The sequence below is a fragment of the Centroberyx gerrardi genome, chromosome 19 (genome assembly GCF_048128805.1).
Source record: "Centroberyx gerrardi isolate f3 chromosome 19, fCenGer3.hap1.cur.20231027, whole genome shotgun sequence".
NCBI lineage: Eukaryota > Metazoa > Chordata > Actinopteri > Beryciformes > Berycidae > Centroberyx > Centroberyx gerrardi.
Window position 1 is genome coordinate 16,708,635 of NC_136015.1, and position 17,531 is coordinate 16,726,165.

Sequence of the window (17,531 nt, forward strand, 5' to 3'; positions counted from 1 at the left end):
ACAAAGTTTTAAGTTGAATTGACCATTGGGCTTACAATATACTTTAAATAAAAGGGCTTTCCATACACAAATCCTTGATAACAGCACTGTAGAACAAAGAAACACCCACCAGAGGTATGAAATTATGACAACAGTGCTTTTAATTACAACTTTTGAATTTCTTGTTAAAACAAATAGGCTAGAAATATTTACTAGTATACTGGAATCAGTGTCTGAAATGAACTTTTTGGTTTACTTGCCAAGGGTGAGTAAACTAAAATAATTTACCTATAATAAGAATCATTTTTAAATCGGCAAAAACAATTAATATACAATTTTTTTTATGGCATTTCTGCTTTATAGGACAGACTGCAATAGACAGACAGGAGGGGGGAGGGGAGGGTGACATGCATCCAAGGTCCCAGGTCAGATTTGACCCTGACTGGAATCCAGAGCAAATAGAGCTGGAACCATTGATCGTATGTTATATAAAGTTGCGGTGATTTGTTATATTTGTATTGTGCTTTTATGTTATGTATTTTAATGTATTTACAGAGTTTTTATTTTAAACCCTGTATGCACATCAAAGTTCTGAACTGAACATATACCAGCTTTAAGTCACTCTTATCCGAGTATAGACACACACACACACACACACACACAGAGGGGTGGGTCAAAGTGGGAAAAACAAAACAAAACAAAGCCTTGGTTACCTTGGTTGCTAGGGGCAGCAGCAGTTGGCTTGACTGTGGCCTTCTCAGCGGTTTCCTCTTCTTCAGATTCAGACTTGAGCAGGCTGCTGTAGGAGCGCGGCTTGATGTTCCGCCGCGACTGTCTCCTGTCTCCAGGCGTCACCGTGGACGATCCCTCCTCGCCCGTTCCTACGCCCCACTCCCCGTCCTCATCGCTTGACATGGCGTCCGACGGCCGCCTCGCCTGGACTGAGAAAGAGGATTCACAGGATTACTTACAAACAGGGACTAAATATTTAGATATCTTGTGCTGAATTGGTTTTGCTCCTGTTTTAACAGAGAGAGAGAGAATGTATTAGGATGAATCAGTTTGGTGAAACTGCACAAGTAACTTGCTTTGAGGTATAAAAAAAGAGAAGATAGTATATTAAGCACCAGCTAATCACAGAGACATACGTTTCAATGGTTTGACGACGCGACCAATTTTCCCCTTCTCAATCCGCTCACACTTCTTATATCTGGTGGTAGGAGAAAGAGAAAAATGTAATTTTAAAACACATAACTATGGTAACTTACATGTTACATGTTATGAATGTGCTGAATTGTAAGAGTTGATATGCCTTCATTAACTGGATTGATTAATATCTTTTACTGGAAAGAAATAAAAGGTATTTCCATGTTTCATAATGCACAAAATGCGTAGCCTAGAAAAAACAAAATAGCACAGTATTCAGTCCTGGTGTTGGACAGCAGAATTTGGGCAGCTGGTTATTCACACTGCACAGATAACTGGCATTACGGTTGGTTAGCTTGCTAATTACAGGATTGAGTGCTGAGTTTTTCCACTTGCCAGTTCTGCTTGCCCCTAGTATTTTTTCACTGGCACAGCACAAAAAATGAAAAAAAAATTGTTCATAAATTTAAACAATTTATTACTGTAAAATATGATATTCACAGTTTATATACAGCAGCAAACTGACAAATTAAATACATGTAACCAGCAGTAAGGTGGAAAAAAACAAAACAAAAACCAAACTAATCAGACTGGCAAATCTCTCCATTCATCCATCTTGCCCATACAGTAATGGGACCTGATGGGACTGTAAGCCACCTGCTCTGCCAACATATAGGTGTTGCTGGCTCCTGGTGTGGGCACTGAATGTGTGTTTGCAGTAATTGTCTGTGCCTTTAGAAACAAGGAGCAGTAAACATGCCATCCCCCACAAATGATGCAGTCCCCCTCTGGGACAATCATTCATTAACAAATATGTTATCTTTTCTTTACCTTTAATTATAGAGCCCTCCTTGGGCCAATCATGGCAATTTTGAAAATGCTGAATTTCCCAGGTTTTGTCAAAATCTGATCAGTGGTGTCTGAGATATTGTGTGTGACACATGGATGAACGAAAAAACAATGTAGTGCCTCAGTAGTTTCTCAGTAGAAGCAAAGCCTTAGTGCTGCGAAGAAACTTAGCCCTAGTTGTTTAGCTTGAGGCTCGGGCTCCTGAGCTGAACTTCCAGGGCTTATGGCCTACAGTGGAAAGAGTGCTAATGAGTGTATAGAATACCATCTATAGAATAAAAACAAAGACTGTGTTGATGGCTAAAGCCTATGGCACAAAAGAAAATTATACAAGTTGACAAGAAAGTTAATTCATAATTCAGCAGTCTGCCCTAACAACTACAAGAATCTGGATTTTTACTCGGTTTAACTCATGGACAACTTACATGCAACACTGTCGCTTGGTGTTGGGCCCTCCGAACTTGGGCTTATCACGGCAGTTGATACACTTGCCACAGTCGTGCTCTATGACGCAGCCCTTGCAGGATCCACAGCGCCGGGACCGGACACCCCCGGGTGCATACTGAGTCAGTAACTTCCTTTTTTTGAACTTGTGGCCCCTCCTCCTCCTTCTCCTCCTCCGGATGTGTTCCTGAGGGACCACCCACTGAGCCCTGCCGTGATCAGAGCCGTCATCGTCATCATCTGCAACATCTGCAAGCAAGAGAGAGAGGTTGTGAGAAAGAGCCACAGCAGATGTTCCAAATGTCATCAACATCAAATTGCTCTTCATCTACCGATTCAGTACTTTACACTGCGGTACCATTATATATGATTCCAATCAGTGCCAAGTGTGAATATAGGGGGTGGAAGGTGATGATCTTAGATGCCAGAACTTACTGTTCAGTCTGCAGCAAATATCACTGGTCTAATTCATTGAAACAACTGTGATTGGAGGTGCTCACTTGATAATAATAATAATAATAATAACCAATGATAAATCAGCACTTGCCCTTTCATCCAACATCCAAGCCTGGTTTCTGCAGCTATGGCTTTCACACTTGCACTCCTTACTATTAGGACGAATACATCAGGGCTCTGCAATAGACTGACGCCGGTGGAAATTCCCTTGCCAATTTTCTGCTGATTTAAATTACTTTGATATTTGGCAATTTAAAATGTAGCCTGGTGCAAGACATTCAGGGTTACCTGCAGCGTTTGACAAGCATTGATAGCTGCCTTTACAAAACAACACTCTGAGGGGCAAATTCACAAAAGGATTGCGCGGCTTTTGCTGACGCTAAACCTGTGCAAATAAGACAAAAAGAAACTAGCTATTTGCACATATTTAAATTAGGTAATATGCATACATTTGGCGCAAAATTGCCCCCTTTCTATGCAAATGAGCCTCATTGCAAAAACAGTGCAATTCACAAAGATCGGCACTAATTGCCACACAGTTACAGTGAAATTATTAGCGTCTTCAGAGAGTTGGTGGTAACTGAAGCGCATTTATAAGGGGTGTCACGCCCAGACTTTCCAGTGATCATGGCAGCAGCGATTGTAGCCAGGTGAAGGCATCGTAATGCCAGGCGTGCTCGTGAGCGGATATTTCGAAGGAGAATATCACTTGTTGATTTAACTGAGAATTGAATTGAATTGACCTTGCAAATGTCTCTGCAACAATTCCACCTTTGTGTGAACTAAAAACATTAAATTGTCTGTAAATAATATTTTGACATTATTATTACTATAGAACTTTAACACAGATTGCTTCACAAACAAAAGCAAATAAATCCGTACAAGCAAACTATCAATACAACTAAATTTCTCACTCTGAAAATATTTTCACTTATCTCACTAGTCAGCACAGTGGGCCTTATTTTGGCCTAAAGATTCAGCACCATGGACAGCCCCGCTCAAACTCATTTATTTATTTTGGGATGCAGTGAGATGCAATGACAAACAAAGGATGCAGTGACAGGATGCAATTGTGTCATGAAAAATAAATGAATAAAGCTCCCCTACATTCTCCTTTGTTCTCCGCTTCAAATCATGCCATCTTCTTTTGCAGTCTGTTTTGAGGAATGCCTCTGCACCTCGTCCGTCAGGACTTGCAGCTCGCGGTCAAAAAATTTCATTTTTCTCTTTCTCTCTGCCATTGTCCTGCCTACTGTGTTCTTGGCGCAAAGGCAACATTTATACTTTGCCACATTGATAATTGCAATCAGACGCAAAACAGGGGCACATTGCACTCAGCTGCAACACGTTATGCGCTGGCATATCATTAGCGCAATATCTTTTGTGAATCGGTCCTTGAGATGGAGCAAATAGCGGTTGCAAATGATACGCAATTCATGGTGCTATTAGCAGCCGCAATCCATTCTTTGTGAATTCGCCCCTGAGTGTTTAGGCCCTTGCATATTACACAGAAATGGTAGATAGATAACTCCTTGTGTATTTAAAAGCTACGTCTCAAATGAAATCATCATGCACATACTGTGTGAGTGTGTGTGTGTGTGTGTGTGTGTGTGCGCCCACCCCCTGGCATGATGACTAATACACTGGGAATTGGCAATATACTGTATGTGATGACGATCGGTTGATGGGAGGACGTACAGTGCTGCCCAACCCTACTCTGGATAAGAGTGTCAGCTTAACACCTAAACTGTAATGAAATGTAAATGTGCGTAGCCAGTCACCCTGTCTAATAGCACAAAGGGCAATTACACCATGTGTATTGGTTAAACAAGCCTGTCCTTCATGATAAGCTGCTACCAGCTTGGCACTTTCAGAAGGCGTGGCAGTCATGTCACATTTTTTTGTTTCAGTCTGTGGCTTCAATCATGAAACTGAAAGTTTCAAATCAAACTGAAGGCACAATATAAAGGTTGCTTTAGGCTATATATCCATTTATAGGCACAGATCTGATAAAACAGATAACAAATGAGGCTACAGAGCAATCGAACCCGGAGAAAAAAAAAGCTAGGCTAAAATACAGCCTAAAAACACAGAGCGGAATTCCTACACAGACTAAGCGTGTCTGTGGTACTACACAGTGAGTTTATATTGAGTGGGTATCATCATAAATTTGGTGACTTGTGGGTGTATAGATACACCCACAAGTCAAATAGTGTATTTCCACACTTCACAGACGCAAGCAGCTCCCGCACTGCACACCACACCTAAATGTCTAAACCTGTCTGGTGGACACTGGCCTTGAACCCGGGATCTCTGGTGTGGCAAACCTATGCTTTACCAACCGGTCCAACTCATGAGGCTGGTAGGGCTCACAAAGTCTTTATAGCTGTGTACCACAATGTCACATGCACAGTAAGGTTTTTTGAAATTTTTGGGACAGACAGGGTGACTTACACTAGCTGCTGGTTTCAGCTAAAAATGCATGCAGATGGACTGTACCTTCTACTGCAGGAGAGGGGGTGATGCCCTCTCTCTCATGAAGCGGCAGGGCGCTGAGCCTGGGAATGTCGTCTGGCACCATGGCGCGCGGCTGCCCCAAAGCCACTGCTGCCGCTCGACATACATGCTTGATCCTTGGACCACCCAGCGGCTGCTCCTACACATACACACAAGAAATACACTGTGAGGCACAGAAACATTTGGACACTGAGTGAATATATTACTGTAAAAAGTAGCTTGATTATGAATGGGTATTGAAACACAATACCTAGTGGTACATATTTTTAGTATCCACATCGATTCAATAGGTCGTGAAACGCTTTAAACGGTTGTATATATCCAGTGAGAACTTAAGTTTCCTCTAGTTTAAGGGAATTTTATTGAGGAAATCAATTGTGCATGGCCTGATATTTTTAAAACAGGTGGCATGTATAACATTTAAAAGTAATTTACGCTACTGCATAATGAAATGTTCTTTCATTCAACAATAGAAAAATGTGTTTTAGAGCTGCTACTGAATATATTAGCAAAGAAAGCATTAAAAACCATAGCACCAAGAGTTGTTATAACAAATCCTTGATAATGATATATTAAGAGAAAATTATATAGGGTTAAAACAAATGCGCTTGTACTTTTTAGTTGCTTTGGGGTTTGCATGATTGGAGTGAATGAAACTACGCTGACTTTAAAAACTCTACCTGTTAACACCAAAATGCTGTGATAGCACAATGTTGTTGTAACCAAGAATCACTGAACAAAATATTTAATTAATGTGTTTGCTTAGACACTACAGTTCCTTCCTGGTGTGTGAATGTACAGCGCACCAATGTTTGTGTGACTTCCACAATACTGCCCGGTGTACGAGTTCACACTGTATTTCCCTTACTAGTGCAGTGCCCGTTCAAAACATGCCTGTTCGGAACGGGTTGATTGCTTGGCCTCCAGTATTGCTGCTTGCAGCTTTCTCGACAACCACTCATCCAAACAACTTCACACTCGACACTGCGCTTCCAGTCGCTTGCTTTGAGCCCGGCTGCTGCACAGAGCGCTGTTCGCTTGTTTATTCAAAGTTTATTAATATTGAACGTGTCGTGTGTCCAATACAACACTGCACGTCCTTGGGTCCCCAACAATACACCCGCCAAGTGTGAAGTAGATCGGACGAACGGTTCGAAATATGCGAAGGACACACATACAGACAGAGATTCCTTGCTTTATAGTATGATGCAGGGCTCTTAAGGCTCTGCACCTCCTACTGTACCTCCTCCCTAGGCAGTGCACGCAGCAAAAAACAAACAAACAAACGTACTGACAAACCAACGAACAAACACACAGAGCTCGGCTCTTATAGATAGATGTGCTCCTAGTGAGCACCTAATAAATGACTGACAAAAGTGTCAAAGCACAGGAGATTACAAAGAATGCAGGGAACAGATACTACATACATTTATACAAACTCAGAATTAACAAAGAAAGAAAGACACATTTTGAAGCAAAGGTACTACCTGAGGACTGGTATCTTTGAGAGAGACCCCGACTCTCCTCCTCCTCCTTCCACTTGCTGCCACTCCTAATTCTCTGGAGCCCAACTGTTGGTCCAGACAGGGGAATAAAGACAACAATATCATTATGTTACTAGGCCTATATCTTACAAGGTAATTAGCAAAATTACTTGCAATCCGGCAAGGGAAACTCAGACTAGATGAGAGAGACAACCCAAATGTTGTAATATACAATGCTTTTCAGGGTTGTGTAGTTTCATATTTATCAGGACTGGGGAACATTGTTTAATACTTTTCCAGACCTTATCCCCAATTCATAAATTTTTCAAGACGTGGCAATTATCAAAATCTTTTTTCCATACTTCTGTCCAGACCTGTGCAGGAACCCTGGCTTTGTATTCATGCCGATCATGGATTCTCACTTGTGACAACTTGAGCTGTTTCTGCTGGTCAATCTTTATGAGCTGGACTTTAGCTTTCTTCAGCAGGTGGAGCATCCTCTTATTGGCTCCGCTGAGGCCGATTCGTTGGCTGGGGCCGCTGACCTCCAACATCTCTCTACTGCCCCCGGCTATGGGTTCGCCTCCATCTGCTCCAAAGGACATGAATCAACCAACTCTTGTTAGCTGATTAACAACACTGAAGAGCCTTCGACCTGTGAAACGCAAGTCTAATCCCTCAAATGTAAAACCACCAGTGGCAAAGTCAACTAAGAACTACACAACTGAAGCAATAATTTTTTCAATACTTTTAAATACATTTCTGTGCAATTTCCACGCGATTCAAAAGTTTGTGGGGCGTCCTGGTGGCTCAGTTGGCTAAGGCTCATATATTCAAATCAACATTTCCTGTCTTTCTAGTTTGACCTGTCTAATAAAGGCTAAAATGCCTAAAAAGCTGCACCATGATCATTTTATAATGAAATCATAGCCCCATGAATTTGAACTGAAACAAATGGTGAGATCCCTACTGACTCCCAACCCTAATGTTTCTCTGTTTAACCTATAATTAACTGGGTATTCCCATTAAGATTCAAAATATATTTTTTTCCCAAGAGAGACCTGGCAAAAGAAGCAGCATCATGACAAGAGATAACAGACAAAAAATCCTCAACAATTTGCATTAGCAAAAATAACATTCAAATAATAATAAAGCAGCAACAAAGTCAAGGTTCATTGTATGAAAAGATGAGGTCCTTACTATTTTTTTCCGTATTGCCTGCTCCTTCCTTTGTCATGCTTGATGGCATATGGGAGGACGCTACCACATCGGTGTTCACCAACACGGCTAGTTTCCTCACCACACCGGGAGAGTCCAACTCCTCCATCATTAGTTTGGACCTCCGCCTCTTTCTGACTGGAGAGGTCAAGCTGGGGCCGCGACCTGTATAATCACCCTGAGCGTTGGACTGGCCTTTCTTCTTCTCTGCCAGTTTGGAGGTCAGCCTTTTGAGGTTCTTGTAGACCTCTAGGTGGCCGGAGCCTGGACTGAGCTTCGACGACATCTTCCTCACAGCAGATGGGCTGCCAACCACAGATACAGACTCGTCCGACTGCAATGAGCTGCCATCATAATTTGACTCATGACATGACAAACTCTGTTTGCCCTCCTCTTTTACATGACTCTTCAGCCAATTTGATGGAGAGCCCTTTGGAAAGGCTATGATTTCCTCGTCCAGGAACCTCTTGGGGGCCTTGATGACCCGGGAGGATCTTGCGCTCACTACAGGCGTAGAGGCATTGTTGGAGCTCTTTTGGACCTGTTCAGAAGACGAGCTAGGCTCACCCTCTGATGGAGTGATGCTCTGACCCTGCAACTGCTCCTCTCTCTCCTGCTTCGGTGCAGCTGGAATGAGCTCTGGTACATAGGCGTAAAAGACGCGCCTGATACGAATACGGCTCGTTTTTACGCCCCCAAAGTTTTTAGGTGGCTTCCTCCTATGCCCATATAAAGATTTGCGTTGTTTTTTGGGTGATGCTTTTTTGTTAGGGGAATCTCTGGCCTTGCACTCTAGGGGCATCACTGCATCCTGTCCACTCTGGGCCCCAGCTTCAGCTCCAGCCTCAGGAGAGGCACCCATATCCTTGACCATTCTCCTCCTCTGCTGCTTGTTAAAGGATTTGGGGGACAGAGCAACTGCTTGAGATGTGCCACAGGCGGCTTTGGTGCCCCCACGTTGAGACCCCTTCATGCTTTTCACAGACCTCTGCGGCTGGGCTTGGTCTGCTTCCGAGTCCTCTGACACCTCACCTGGCTCTTTGACCCTGGAGGCTTTTTCTCTGCCCTTGACCACCGTCAGGGTGCACACTAGCTTATCTTGCTTGGTGCCACCAGCTGAGGTAGTGGCTGTTTGGTTTTGCGTGCTGCCTGTGCGAGTTGCTAAAGTTGAGTCCACTGTTTCTCCTGTCTTCCTGACAGAGCCCTCTGATTTTGTACTGCTCTGTGTACCTGATGCCTGCTGACCTGCATGTCTGGCCCTTAGACTGGGTGCTACCTGCTTGCCAGGCAGTTTAATGACTATCTTGGGTACTGGTTTGTCCATTCCTGGACTCTCTTTGACACCCTGGCCCTCTTTAGGGACCCTCTGTACAATTTTCCCAATCAACGCCGGTTTAGGGGTCTTCGGTACAATTTTTCCAATCAAAGGCTTTCCTCCCGGAGAAACGTCTGGAGTGGGGGGAGGCTTTGCTTGTCTGAGTAATGACGACTGAGGAGGTCTGCCAGGAATTTGCTGTGGACGAACTGTTGTGGTCCCAAATCCGGCGAAATCTTCCTCCTACAGAAAAACAGAGACAAAGTATAGCTTTTCAGCGATCATCATGCAAGATTTAAAAGTACTGAGATTAAAAAACAAGTCTGCTCTATAAATGAAAGAGTCACTGTCAAAATGACAATCTTAACAGTGTGTGTTATCACATACCATGAATATATGCATTACTGGTAGCATTGCTTAAAGCTTCACTGAAGATTACTAAAAGTGTAATTTGTAAAATAAGACATGAATGGACGCAATAATAATCAGCCAGCACATCTAGAATAGTCAGCATTCCATAATTGAGAGAGTGGTGTTGGTGTGGTAGAGGGATGCTAGCAGATGATGAAACCATTAACTGCTATGCCTGCCCAGTCAATATCTGGTTACAAACGATGATAATGAATGGGTTAAGCAGATGCTCAGGTTTCTATGGGTGTGGGAGGGATAAACATTGCCACAAAGCTTTAACCCTCTTGCTATCATAATTACATGTTGAAGCACAACTGAAGTTTGTGCAGTTAATCTTAAATTTCTCACAAAACACAAAACTAAACTCACACAAGCCTATGCAAGCATTCTGCAACACCCCCCCCCCCCCCCCCCCCCCCCATCTAAAGCAAAGACAAAACCCAGAAACAATATCTTCTTATGCTTTTTAGCTTTTCAGTAAAATGTCTTAAATAAGATCTCACCCACTTCTGTCTGAGTTCATTATTAGATTATTAGGAATTGGCCCAATGCTTGCTCTCTGAACTATGATACGGTACTGCTCTCCTCTCTTACTGGAGTGTTGCATCAGTACAGTACTGAGGTCTTGCACCAAATGATGCTGAGATTTTGTTTTCAGTCTATGATTCAACTATAAATAATAACTCAGGAGATGTTACTTGTTCACTGTCTCTCTGCAAGTGTCAGTTTTTAGTAGAATACAACACAGTACTTTCTCTGTGTTCAATCAGAAGGAGTGCAGCACCTAGCCTATATGTAAAATTAAAAAACAGTACAGTTTAGCCCAATTTTCCTCTAAAACAAAAAAGTTTAATATTTTTATTTTAAAGTAACAGAAATCCAAGCTCAACTGCTACATGAAGTTACTGGAGAAACACTGCATCACAATCAATGTCTCCAATGCTCCCTAATTCAGGCACCAGTCTACACCAAATGCAAAAGACATTGCAACTACAACAGTTCAAAAGCACGCTTCAGCAGGTTTTCTTATTACTCACATCCATCTTCGACTGACTACATTTAAGAACGATGAAACTCCCCACACGAAACGCCATGTCACAGCATCCCAGTGCAGGTGAGTGTGTGGCACTAATTGACATGTCCAGTGCCCACAGGCTTAGCATGAGCCTTGTGACTCCATTACAGTCCAGTCTAAAGGATTGCATCAGTGCAGTCGGACTGATGTCAGGCACTAAAGCCCCTGCTGTGTAGATTGAAGAGCATTAAACAATTTGATGTCATCCTATTTGGGTCATCATGATTATCATCATCCCAGTGAGGGTAAATAGGGGCCTCAAATTGTGAATTATCTCCAACGTACTGGCTGCTATGAAGAAACATTACAAATATGAATATAATGGGACATATCTTCTTACTGTGGTAGAATATTCTTGTATTATGTAGAATAATTCCTGCTCTAATCAGCAACTGCACAGGGCATCTACAATTTATCTAGTAGCTGACCGCTCATAATGGGAAGTGGAACGTAGATAATAAGGTTCCTAGTACACATTTTCCATTCCACAGTTCCACTCATTTTCTAGACCTTATTTTTTTATCATTTGAAGACTTTGGTCAGTGTTCAATGAGAAAGTGGCAAAATTGAAAGTGGCAGGACATTATGACCATCAACTAGGCAATATCATTCTACAGATTATACTCTTAAGATTATTCTTCAGACGCAAATAACATGTAAAATGATAGAAGGTCTACAACTGCATAAATGATGTTGTGTGTTTCAGTACTGAACAATATTTTTCCATACTTCCAGACTCACTCATGATTGTCAATCAACAAAAGCCATGATAGCTTTACTGCAGATTAAGTAATGTCCACATATGGCAACTGCTGATGCAATGATATGTCCAGGCCTATTCAAACAATATTATTTCATTTGCAGAACTACTGTTGTGACCGCATTAAGAAAAGTATATGAGCATGAAAAGAAGCCTTTCCATGGGAGCATATTCCATATAAAAAAGGCCTGTCCCTGGCAACATACACTGAGTTTTAACTAATACAAACACCTATTCTTTCCATGAAAGACTGACCAGGTAAAAGCCCAGATTCCTTGTTGATTTCACCTTTAAATCCAGTTCAGTCACGAAAGGGAGATGTAGATGAAGGGGAGGACAAAGGTTTAAAAACAGGGATTGTTCTCAATGTAAGGAAGATACTGAACAAGACTGTTCAGTGTACCGTACAAATTAATCTTTCCGAGTATAACGTCTGGATAACGTTTCTGTTCCCCATCCCATTAAATCCCACGTTAGGCTGACGTTCAAAACACTGGCTAGTCAGCTGACAGGTGCAACGTGGATAGTAATGTTACCCAAGTGGCTGCGACGTTTTAACTACGATAAGATAAGCAGCCCTTTGAGGCCAGCACTAGAACCCTTCAAAACACTATGGTGTAAACTGATCTAACTGTTCATCTAAACTTCTTTCCACATAACAAAGCTGCATCCATGATAGTTGAACTACCACCAAAGTTTCCGCCTATTTTCATGCAAACAAACTGCTGGACAGTCACTTAACTCTGTGCATGGCTGTTGCAACTTACAGGTGTAGCATTGGTGTGGCTGGTATTAATAACTAAGTTAGGTATAGACTGGAAGGTTATTCATCGACTAAGCTATGTGGAGCAAACCCAGCTGGCAGATAGCTAACGTTAACTACAATGCCTATTTTGGGTGAATGGTTGCAAGCTAACGTTATAGCTCAACTGCCTTGAGCAAGAATGTAAATATTTTTTAACGCCTTTCTTTTACACAAGCTGGGTTGTTGTGTCCCAGTTGGTATATTGTTTACTGGTTGGCTGACAGGGTAAGGTTAGCTTATTCACCTCCTCACTCCCGCTTGAGTCAAATCCAGCATCTTTCTGGCGCCTGTGCTTCTCAGTCACCCCGAGTAGGCGCAGCAGAGACGGATCCTCGCTCAACGCCAGACCGATGTTGACGGGCCTCGGCCCTCCAGTGACCACCTCTCCGCCGTCTAAGCACAACCTTCCGCGTTGAGGACGTTTCTCCGATCGCAACCGGTTACGAGCTGCCCATGGCCGGCCCGGGAAACGAGCCCGGGCCGGTGCCGAGTTGCAGGAGCCCGCGACATTAGCGGGAGATGATAATCCGCCTCCCGATGCCGCCATTATTCACTACAACAACAACGACTGTGCGTTGGCTGCTGAGCCCGACTGTAGCGCTATGAGGCAAGATGGAATGCTCTGACGGAAAGGCGCGAGATAGGAAGGAAACCCCATTGCATCATGGGAGAACGAACTAGTAGTCAAGAGTACCCAGTTCGCCTGCATCCAGTTTTTCTAGGCATATTTCATCAAACAGCTGTCAGTCTTTTAAGATTTTAAACTGTCCAGAAACACAATTGATAATGATAACATGTAGGCATGTTATATTTGGCTTTCTTGCACAGTGCTCAGATGTACTGTTCACACAGTTGGTCAAGTTATGATTCCTCACAAATTCCAATACAGCATTTAGCTGTTGGTCTTATATTCAGAGTGACATACAATGAGTAGGTAGGGTTTCTGCCACATGACACATGGCAGTAGTTCAGTGGTTATCAATCCTGGTTTTCATTCTAGCCATCTAATCAGGGACTGATTTGCACCTGAGATGCAATTGGTGAATGCAATTAACTACCTGGTAGAACAGAAAACCAGCAGTACTCTAGGCCCTGAGGACCAGGATTGAGAACCACTACATGGACAACAACATTGGCTGTTACATGAACTTAACCCAGGACCTTTAGGTTACGGGCCACACTGTTCCCCAAATTGACTGCAAAGACACAGTAAAATGACGACAAGTTAAGTTTAATGCAACGGTTGTTTACTTTTGGAGAGAGAAGTAAGATCCCCAGATTACAGCATTGAAGTAATATAGTACAGAATCCTATGCATTGGCCCAGTTATTTTGGATTTCATGATGGATGCCCATCACCTTAATCAATTCATGATCAAAGACAGTCAAATTTATTCGACCATTTTCCTAATTTCTGAAAATGACATAGTACAGGTAAAATATTCCCACACTTGAGGGAAAATTAGCTAGTAACTCTACGATGAATATAAAAACAATTGTTTAAGGTATAATAGAGGTAATATAGAAAGCAGAGTGCCATGTCATGTGGAGTTCTTAGGTGACATTACAAATCATAATTATGTACAGATCAGTATAGAGTTTTATTTACAAGTGTACAATGTCTTTCTAAAAGCAATTTAAAAATAGCCTTCCAGAAACAAACTCCATTATCCAATTAGCTGCGTTGCATAACCCTATTTCAAAAACTCTCGCCCCAAAATACCCACATAAAAAATCCCACCTACATTGAGCAGAATACAGTAATCAATACTCTGACAATTATTTAACTGAGTGATCTATGATGAAACAGCAGTCCTTTCCCCACATATTATCTTTTGTCTTTGTCAGCTGCCTCTTCTCCCTCGGTGTGGGTCTTCTGGTGGGCCTTTAGGTTGCTCTCCCGACCGAAGCTCTTTCCACAGGTGGGACAGTTGTGTCGGCTGGAGCTGTGAGCCCTGGCCACGTGGGCTTTCAGCTGCTCGGGCCGCGCGTAGCTCTCCTCGCAATCTGTGCATGGGTGAGCCTTGCGAGGGGGCAGGGGAGGCCCGTGGTGGTCCTTCTTGTGGGCGCGGAGGGCGGCAACAGAAGGGAATACGAGGTCACAGTTTGCTTCGGGACAAGGGATCTTGAGCTCCGTTTGCGGCTCCTTGGGGGGGCGTCCTCGTTGCTTTGTTCCGTTTGTCGGCGATTCCTTGTTTCCCCCTTCCTCCTCTGCTCCCCCTTTGTTGCTGGTCATCTCTCTCTCAGCTGCTTTCTTGGGTGGGCGGCCACGTTTTTTGGGCGGGGGCCTAACGTCACAGTTCTGGTCGCCGGCAAAGCTCTCCTGGTGCTGCACAAGCTCTTCCTCTGTCTGGAACCTGCGGCTGCACTTGTCGCAACGGTAGGTCTTGGTGTCTTCAGACTCTTCCGGGCGTGGGTGGATGGTGATGCGATGGGTGCGGAGTCGTGCGGGACTGCGGAACACAATGCCGCAATCTTTGCAGACATACTGTCGCTCCGAGCACTCCTGCCGCCGGTGGGCCGTCAGCTGTGTAAGACAAACAATAAACAAACATGAGAAATAAAGAAAGAAAGCAGGAGACAGAGGGTTTTGATTCTTTTTATCATTAACATACACAATGGAAATATACAGTACATTTACTGCATAAAATGACAGGCGGTGTTGTGGCCTGCTGTGCTCCCACCTCTGAGAACGTGCGGAAGTTTCCCTGGCAGTAGGTGCAGCGGAAAGGCTTGTCCTCTGTGCTGTGGGACGACTGGTGCTGGGTCAGCTCCTCAGAGGATGAGAAGCTCCGGTCGCACACGTAGCAAGTGAACACTGTATCAGTTTGCTGAATAGGGGGAAAAAAGAAGAGTCAGAGTTTCAGCAGAACAATGGTTTCAGACCTGGGTGCACAATTAACTAAACATAATGATAAAATCCTAATATTGATCACAGGACTTTCTTAACTGCATTTTTTGAACCATTGTGAAAGGTATTTTAATCAGAATCAGAATCAGAATTCTTTATTATGCCAAGTATGTTTGCACATACAAGGAAAGTGACTTGGTGTGGTTGGTGCATAAGGTACATAAGGCGACGCGATAAGCAAAGAAATTTACAATATAAGCAATATATTAACAAAATATATACAAAATACAAAAAATAGCAAAATGTTAACAAAATATATGTTGTATTGCACATGTTAATTGTATGGTGAGGTAGGAGATGTTGGTGTTGACTGAACAACAGTGCATTTGTGTGTGTGTGTGTGTGTGTGTGTATGTGTGTGAGTGAGTGAGTGAGTGAGTGAGTGAGTGAGTGAGTGCGTGCGTGCGTGCGTGCGTGCGTGCGTGCGTATGTGTGCAATGTTGTTTGGGTTGGCTATTCTGTGGGTGAGTATGGGGGAGGAGGAGTAGGAGGAAATCCCTGACCTGGGCAACTATTATTATTAAATATTAAATATGTATTACTTATTTATTATTTATTTATTTATTATTAAATGGCCAACTGGAGAATCTCCTTGGTTATATTCAAACCAAACAACTCCTAACCACATGCATCTTTTTGTATTTTTTCATGTGCTAAAAAATAAGCAGAAAAGGTTTTGTCCATATTGTATCACAATGCATATTGCAGTTGCAATACACACAATATTATTTCTTGTCATTATAGTGCAGCTATAAATTTTATATCTGTTGCTATGTGTGTTTTTTTGGGAGGGGATTAGGGCAACTTGAAAAAAATTGAGTTCTGAGATTAATCTCAGACTTCTGAGAATAAAGTCAGAATTCTGAGATTAAAGTTCTCCAAATTCTGACTTTAGATAAGATTAACAGATTAAACTTCTCAGAATTCTGACCTTAAAGTCTTTTTTTATTTTCAGTCTGGTTGTCCATACCTGCTGCAGCTGCTGCTTGTACTCCTCCCGATGGCTCTTCCTCATGTGCCTCTCCTTGGCCTTGGAGTTGCAGAAGGTGATGAAGCACTGGAAACACTGCAGGCTGTCATGCTGATCTACATCACAAGGAGAAGAAAGACACTAGATTAAACAGCTGATGATTGGTTTTACAAGGTGACGTACTTAATTTGGGTTAAAATAAGACAGAGAATTTCACTGCACCTAGGTCAGTCTCCCTAGAGTGATGTGCAGTGAATCTTTGACAGCTACAATGAAAAAGTTGTATCCCTGACAGACACAGAAGTTCATGACATCTCCACACTGTGAATCTAATGTTAGGCGAGTGCTTACAGGGCTGCAGAGTAGAGGTAGTCACAGTCACAGGTTCAGACTTGGTCTCTGCTGGGGTGGACATCATTTCACTCCCAACAATGACTTGCTCTATCTTCAGCAGTTCCATATTGTTGTGTATTGTATCAGAAACCACTCAACCAAGCAGGGCTGTAACGTTGGAAAATAATACAGGTGATGAGTATAGGTTTACAACGTTGTTTGTACATGCATTATACATATAGTGGGCAAAGCTGAAGCGACTTGGGTTACAGAGGGAGAAACTGCAGTGACTGACGTAACTATATTAACCCGCGTATGGGGGCATCATTATATTTCGCAGGGAGGAAATCGTCTGATAATTATTTAGACTTGTATTCATTGAAGGCAACGATACATGCAGAAAATAAATAAACGCCTATGGGGAGAAGAAAGTTCTGAGTAGGTTAACTAGTAGGAAATACAGACAAAACAGTTCACAAGGATGGAGGCAACGGAGATGGAGTGACATGCATTATAAGTGAAAACGTGATTTCATTGTGCTCTAACATCAACAAAATAAGATAAATTATGTTACCTGGTGATTGTTTTCGTGTTGTAGCTATGTAAATTACCGCATAATTTGTGCAGGAAAAGAACTGCAATTGTAACTGAATTCTTTATAAACAATTCAAAAACACAGCCGTTTCTTACCTTTTGAGGCATCCACTAAAATGAAGCCGTAGTGAGTGTTTTGCCCACATCACGTGACGTGGGAACGCTTGGCTGAATGTGCCACGGTGCCGCCATTAGAGGCGGCCACGATCTACTGACAAGTCCAACTAACGCGAGATTATGGAACAATACAACTGTCTGCTCATCA

At 42.7% G+C, this 17,531-nt stretch overlaps 2 protein-coding genes across 2 annotated transcripts in view; both read right to left on the reverse strand.

Annotated features, from left to right (window-relative positions):
• Positions 1 to 13,006, reverse strand: part of kmt2ba (lysine (K)-specific methyltransferase 2Ba) — a 34,058-nt gene extending 21,052 nt beyond the window's left edge. Inside the window, exons 1-8 of the mRNA XM_071903092.2 lie at positions 12,704 to 13,006; positions 8,076 to 9,651; positions 7,298 to 7,464; positions 6,879 to 6,962; positions 5,374 to 5,530; positions 2,400 to 2,667; positions 1,128 to 1,189; positions 693 to 920 (exon numbers count right to left, since the gene is read on the reverse strand). Coding sequence (XP_071759193.2) covers positions 693 to 920; positions 1,128 to 1,189; positions 2,400 to 2,667; positions 5,374 to 5,530; positions 6,879 to 6,962; positions 7,298 to 7,464; positions 8,076 to 9,651; positions 12,704 to 13,006 — 2,845 coding nt within the window. The remainder of the gene's footprint in view (positions 1 to 692; positions 921 to 1,127; positions 1,190 to 2,399; positions 2,668 to 5,373; positions 5,531 to 6,878; positions 6,963 to 7,297; positions 7,465 to 8,075; positions 9,652 to 12,703) is intronic.
• Positions 13,007 to 13,681: 675 nt separating this feature from the next.
• On the reverse strand, positions 13,682 to 17,369 carry LOC139914701 (uncharacterized). The gene is made up of 5 exons (XM_071903072.2): positions 17,247 to 17,369; positions 16,691 to 16,840; positions 16,340 to 16,455; positions 15,143 to 15,289; positions 13,682 to 14,985 (listed from the first exon to the last, which is right to left on the reverse strand). The coding sequence occupies exons 2-5, from the start codon at positions 16,797 to 16,799 to the stop codon at positions 14,287 to 14,289; spliced, it is 1,071 nt and encodes a 356-aa protein (XP_071759173.1). The 5' UTR covers positions 16,800 to 16,840; positions 17,247 to 17,369; the 3' UTR covers positions 13,682 to 14,286.
• Between the last annotated feature and the right edge of the window lie 162 nt (positions 17,370 to 17,531).

Excerpts from the sequence above, each read along its gene's own strand:
- LOC139914701 (XM_071903072.2), bottom strand. The coding sequence starts at position 16,799 with ATGGAACTGCTGAAGATAGAGCAAGTCATTGTTGGGAGTGAAATGATG. Across the intron at positions 16,456-16,690 it reads TACCTCTACTCTGCAGCCCT|ATCAGCATGACAGCCTGCAG; the intron begins GTAAGCACTCGC and ends CTTGTGATGTAG. Across the intron at positions 15,290-16,339 it reads ACAAGCAGCAGCTGCAGCAG|CAAACTGATACAGTGTTCAC; the intron begins GTATGGACAACC and ends CCCCCTATTCAG.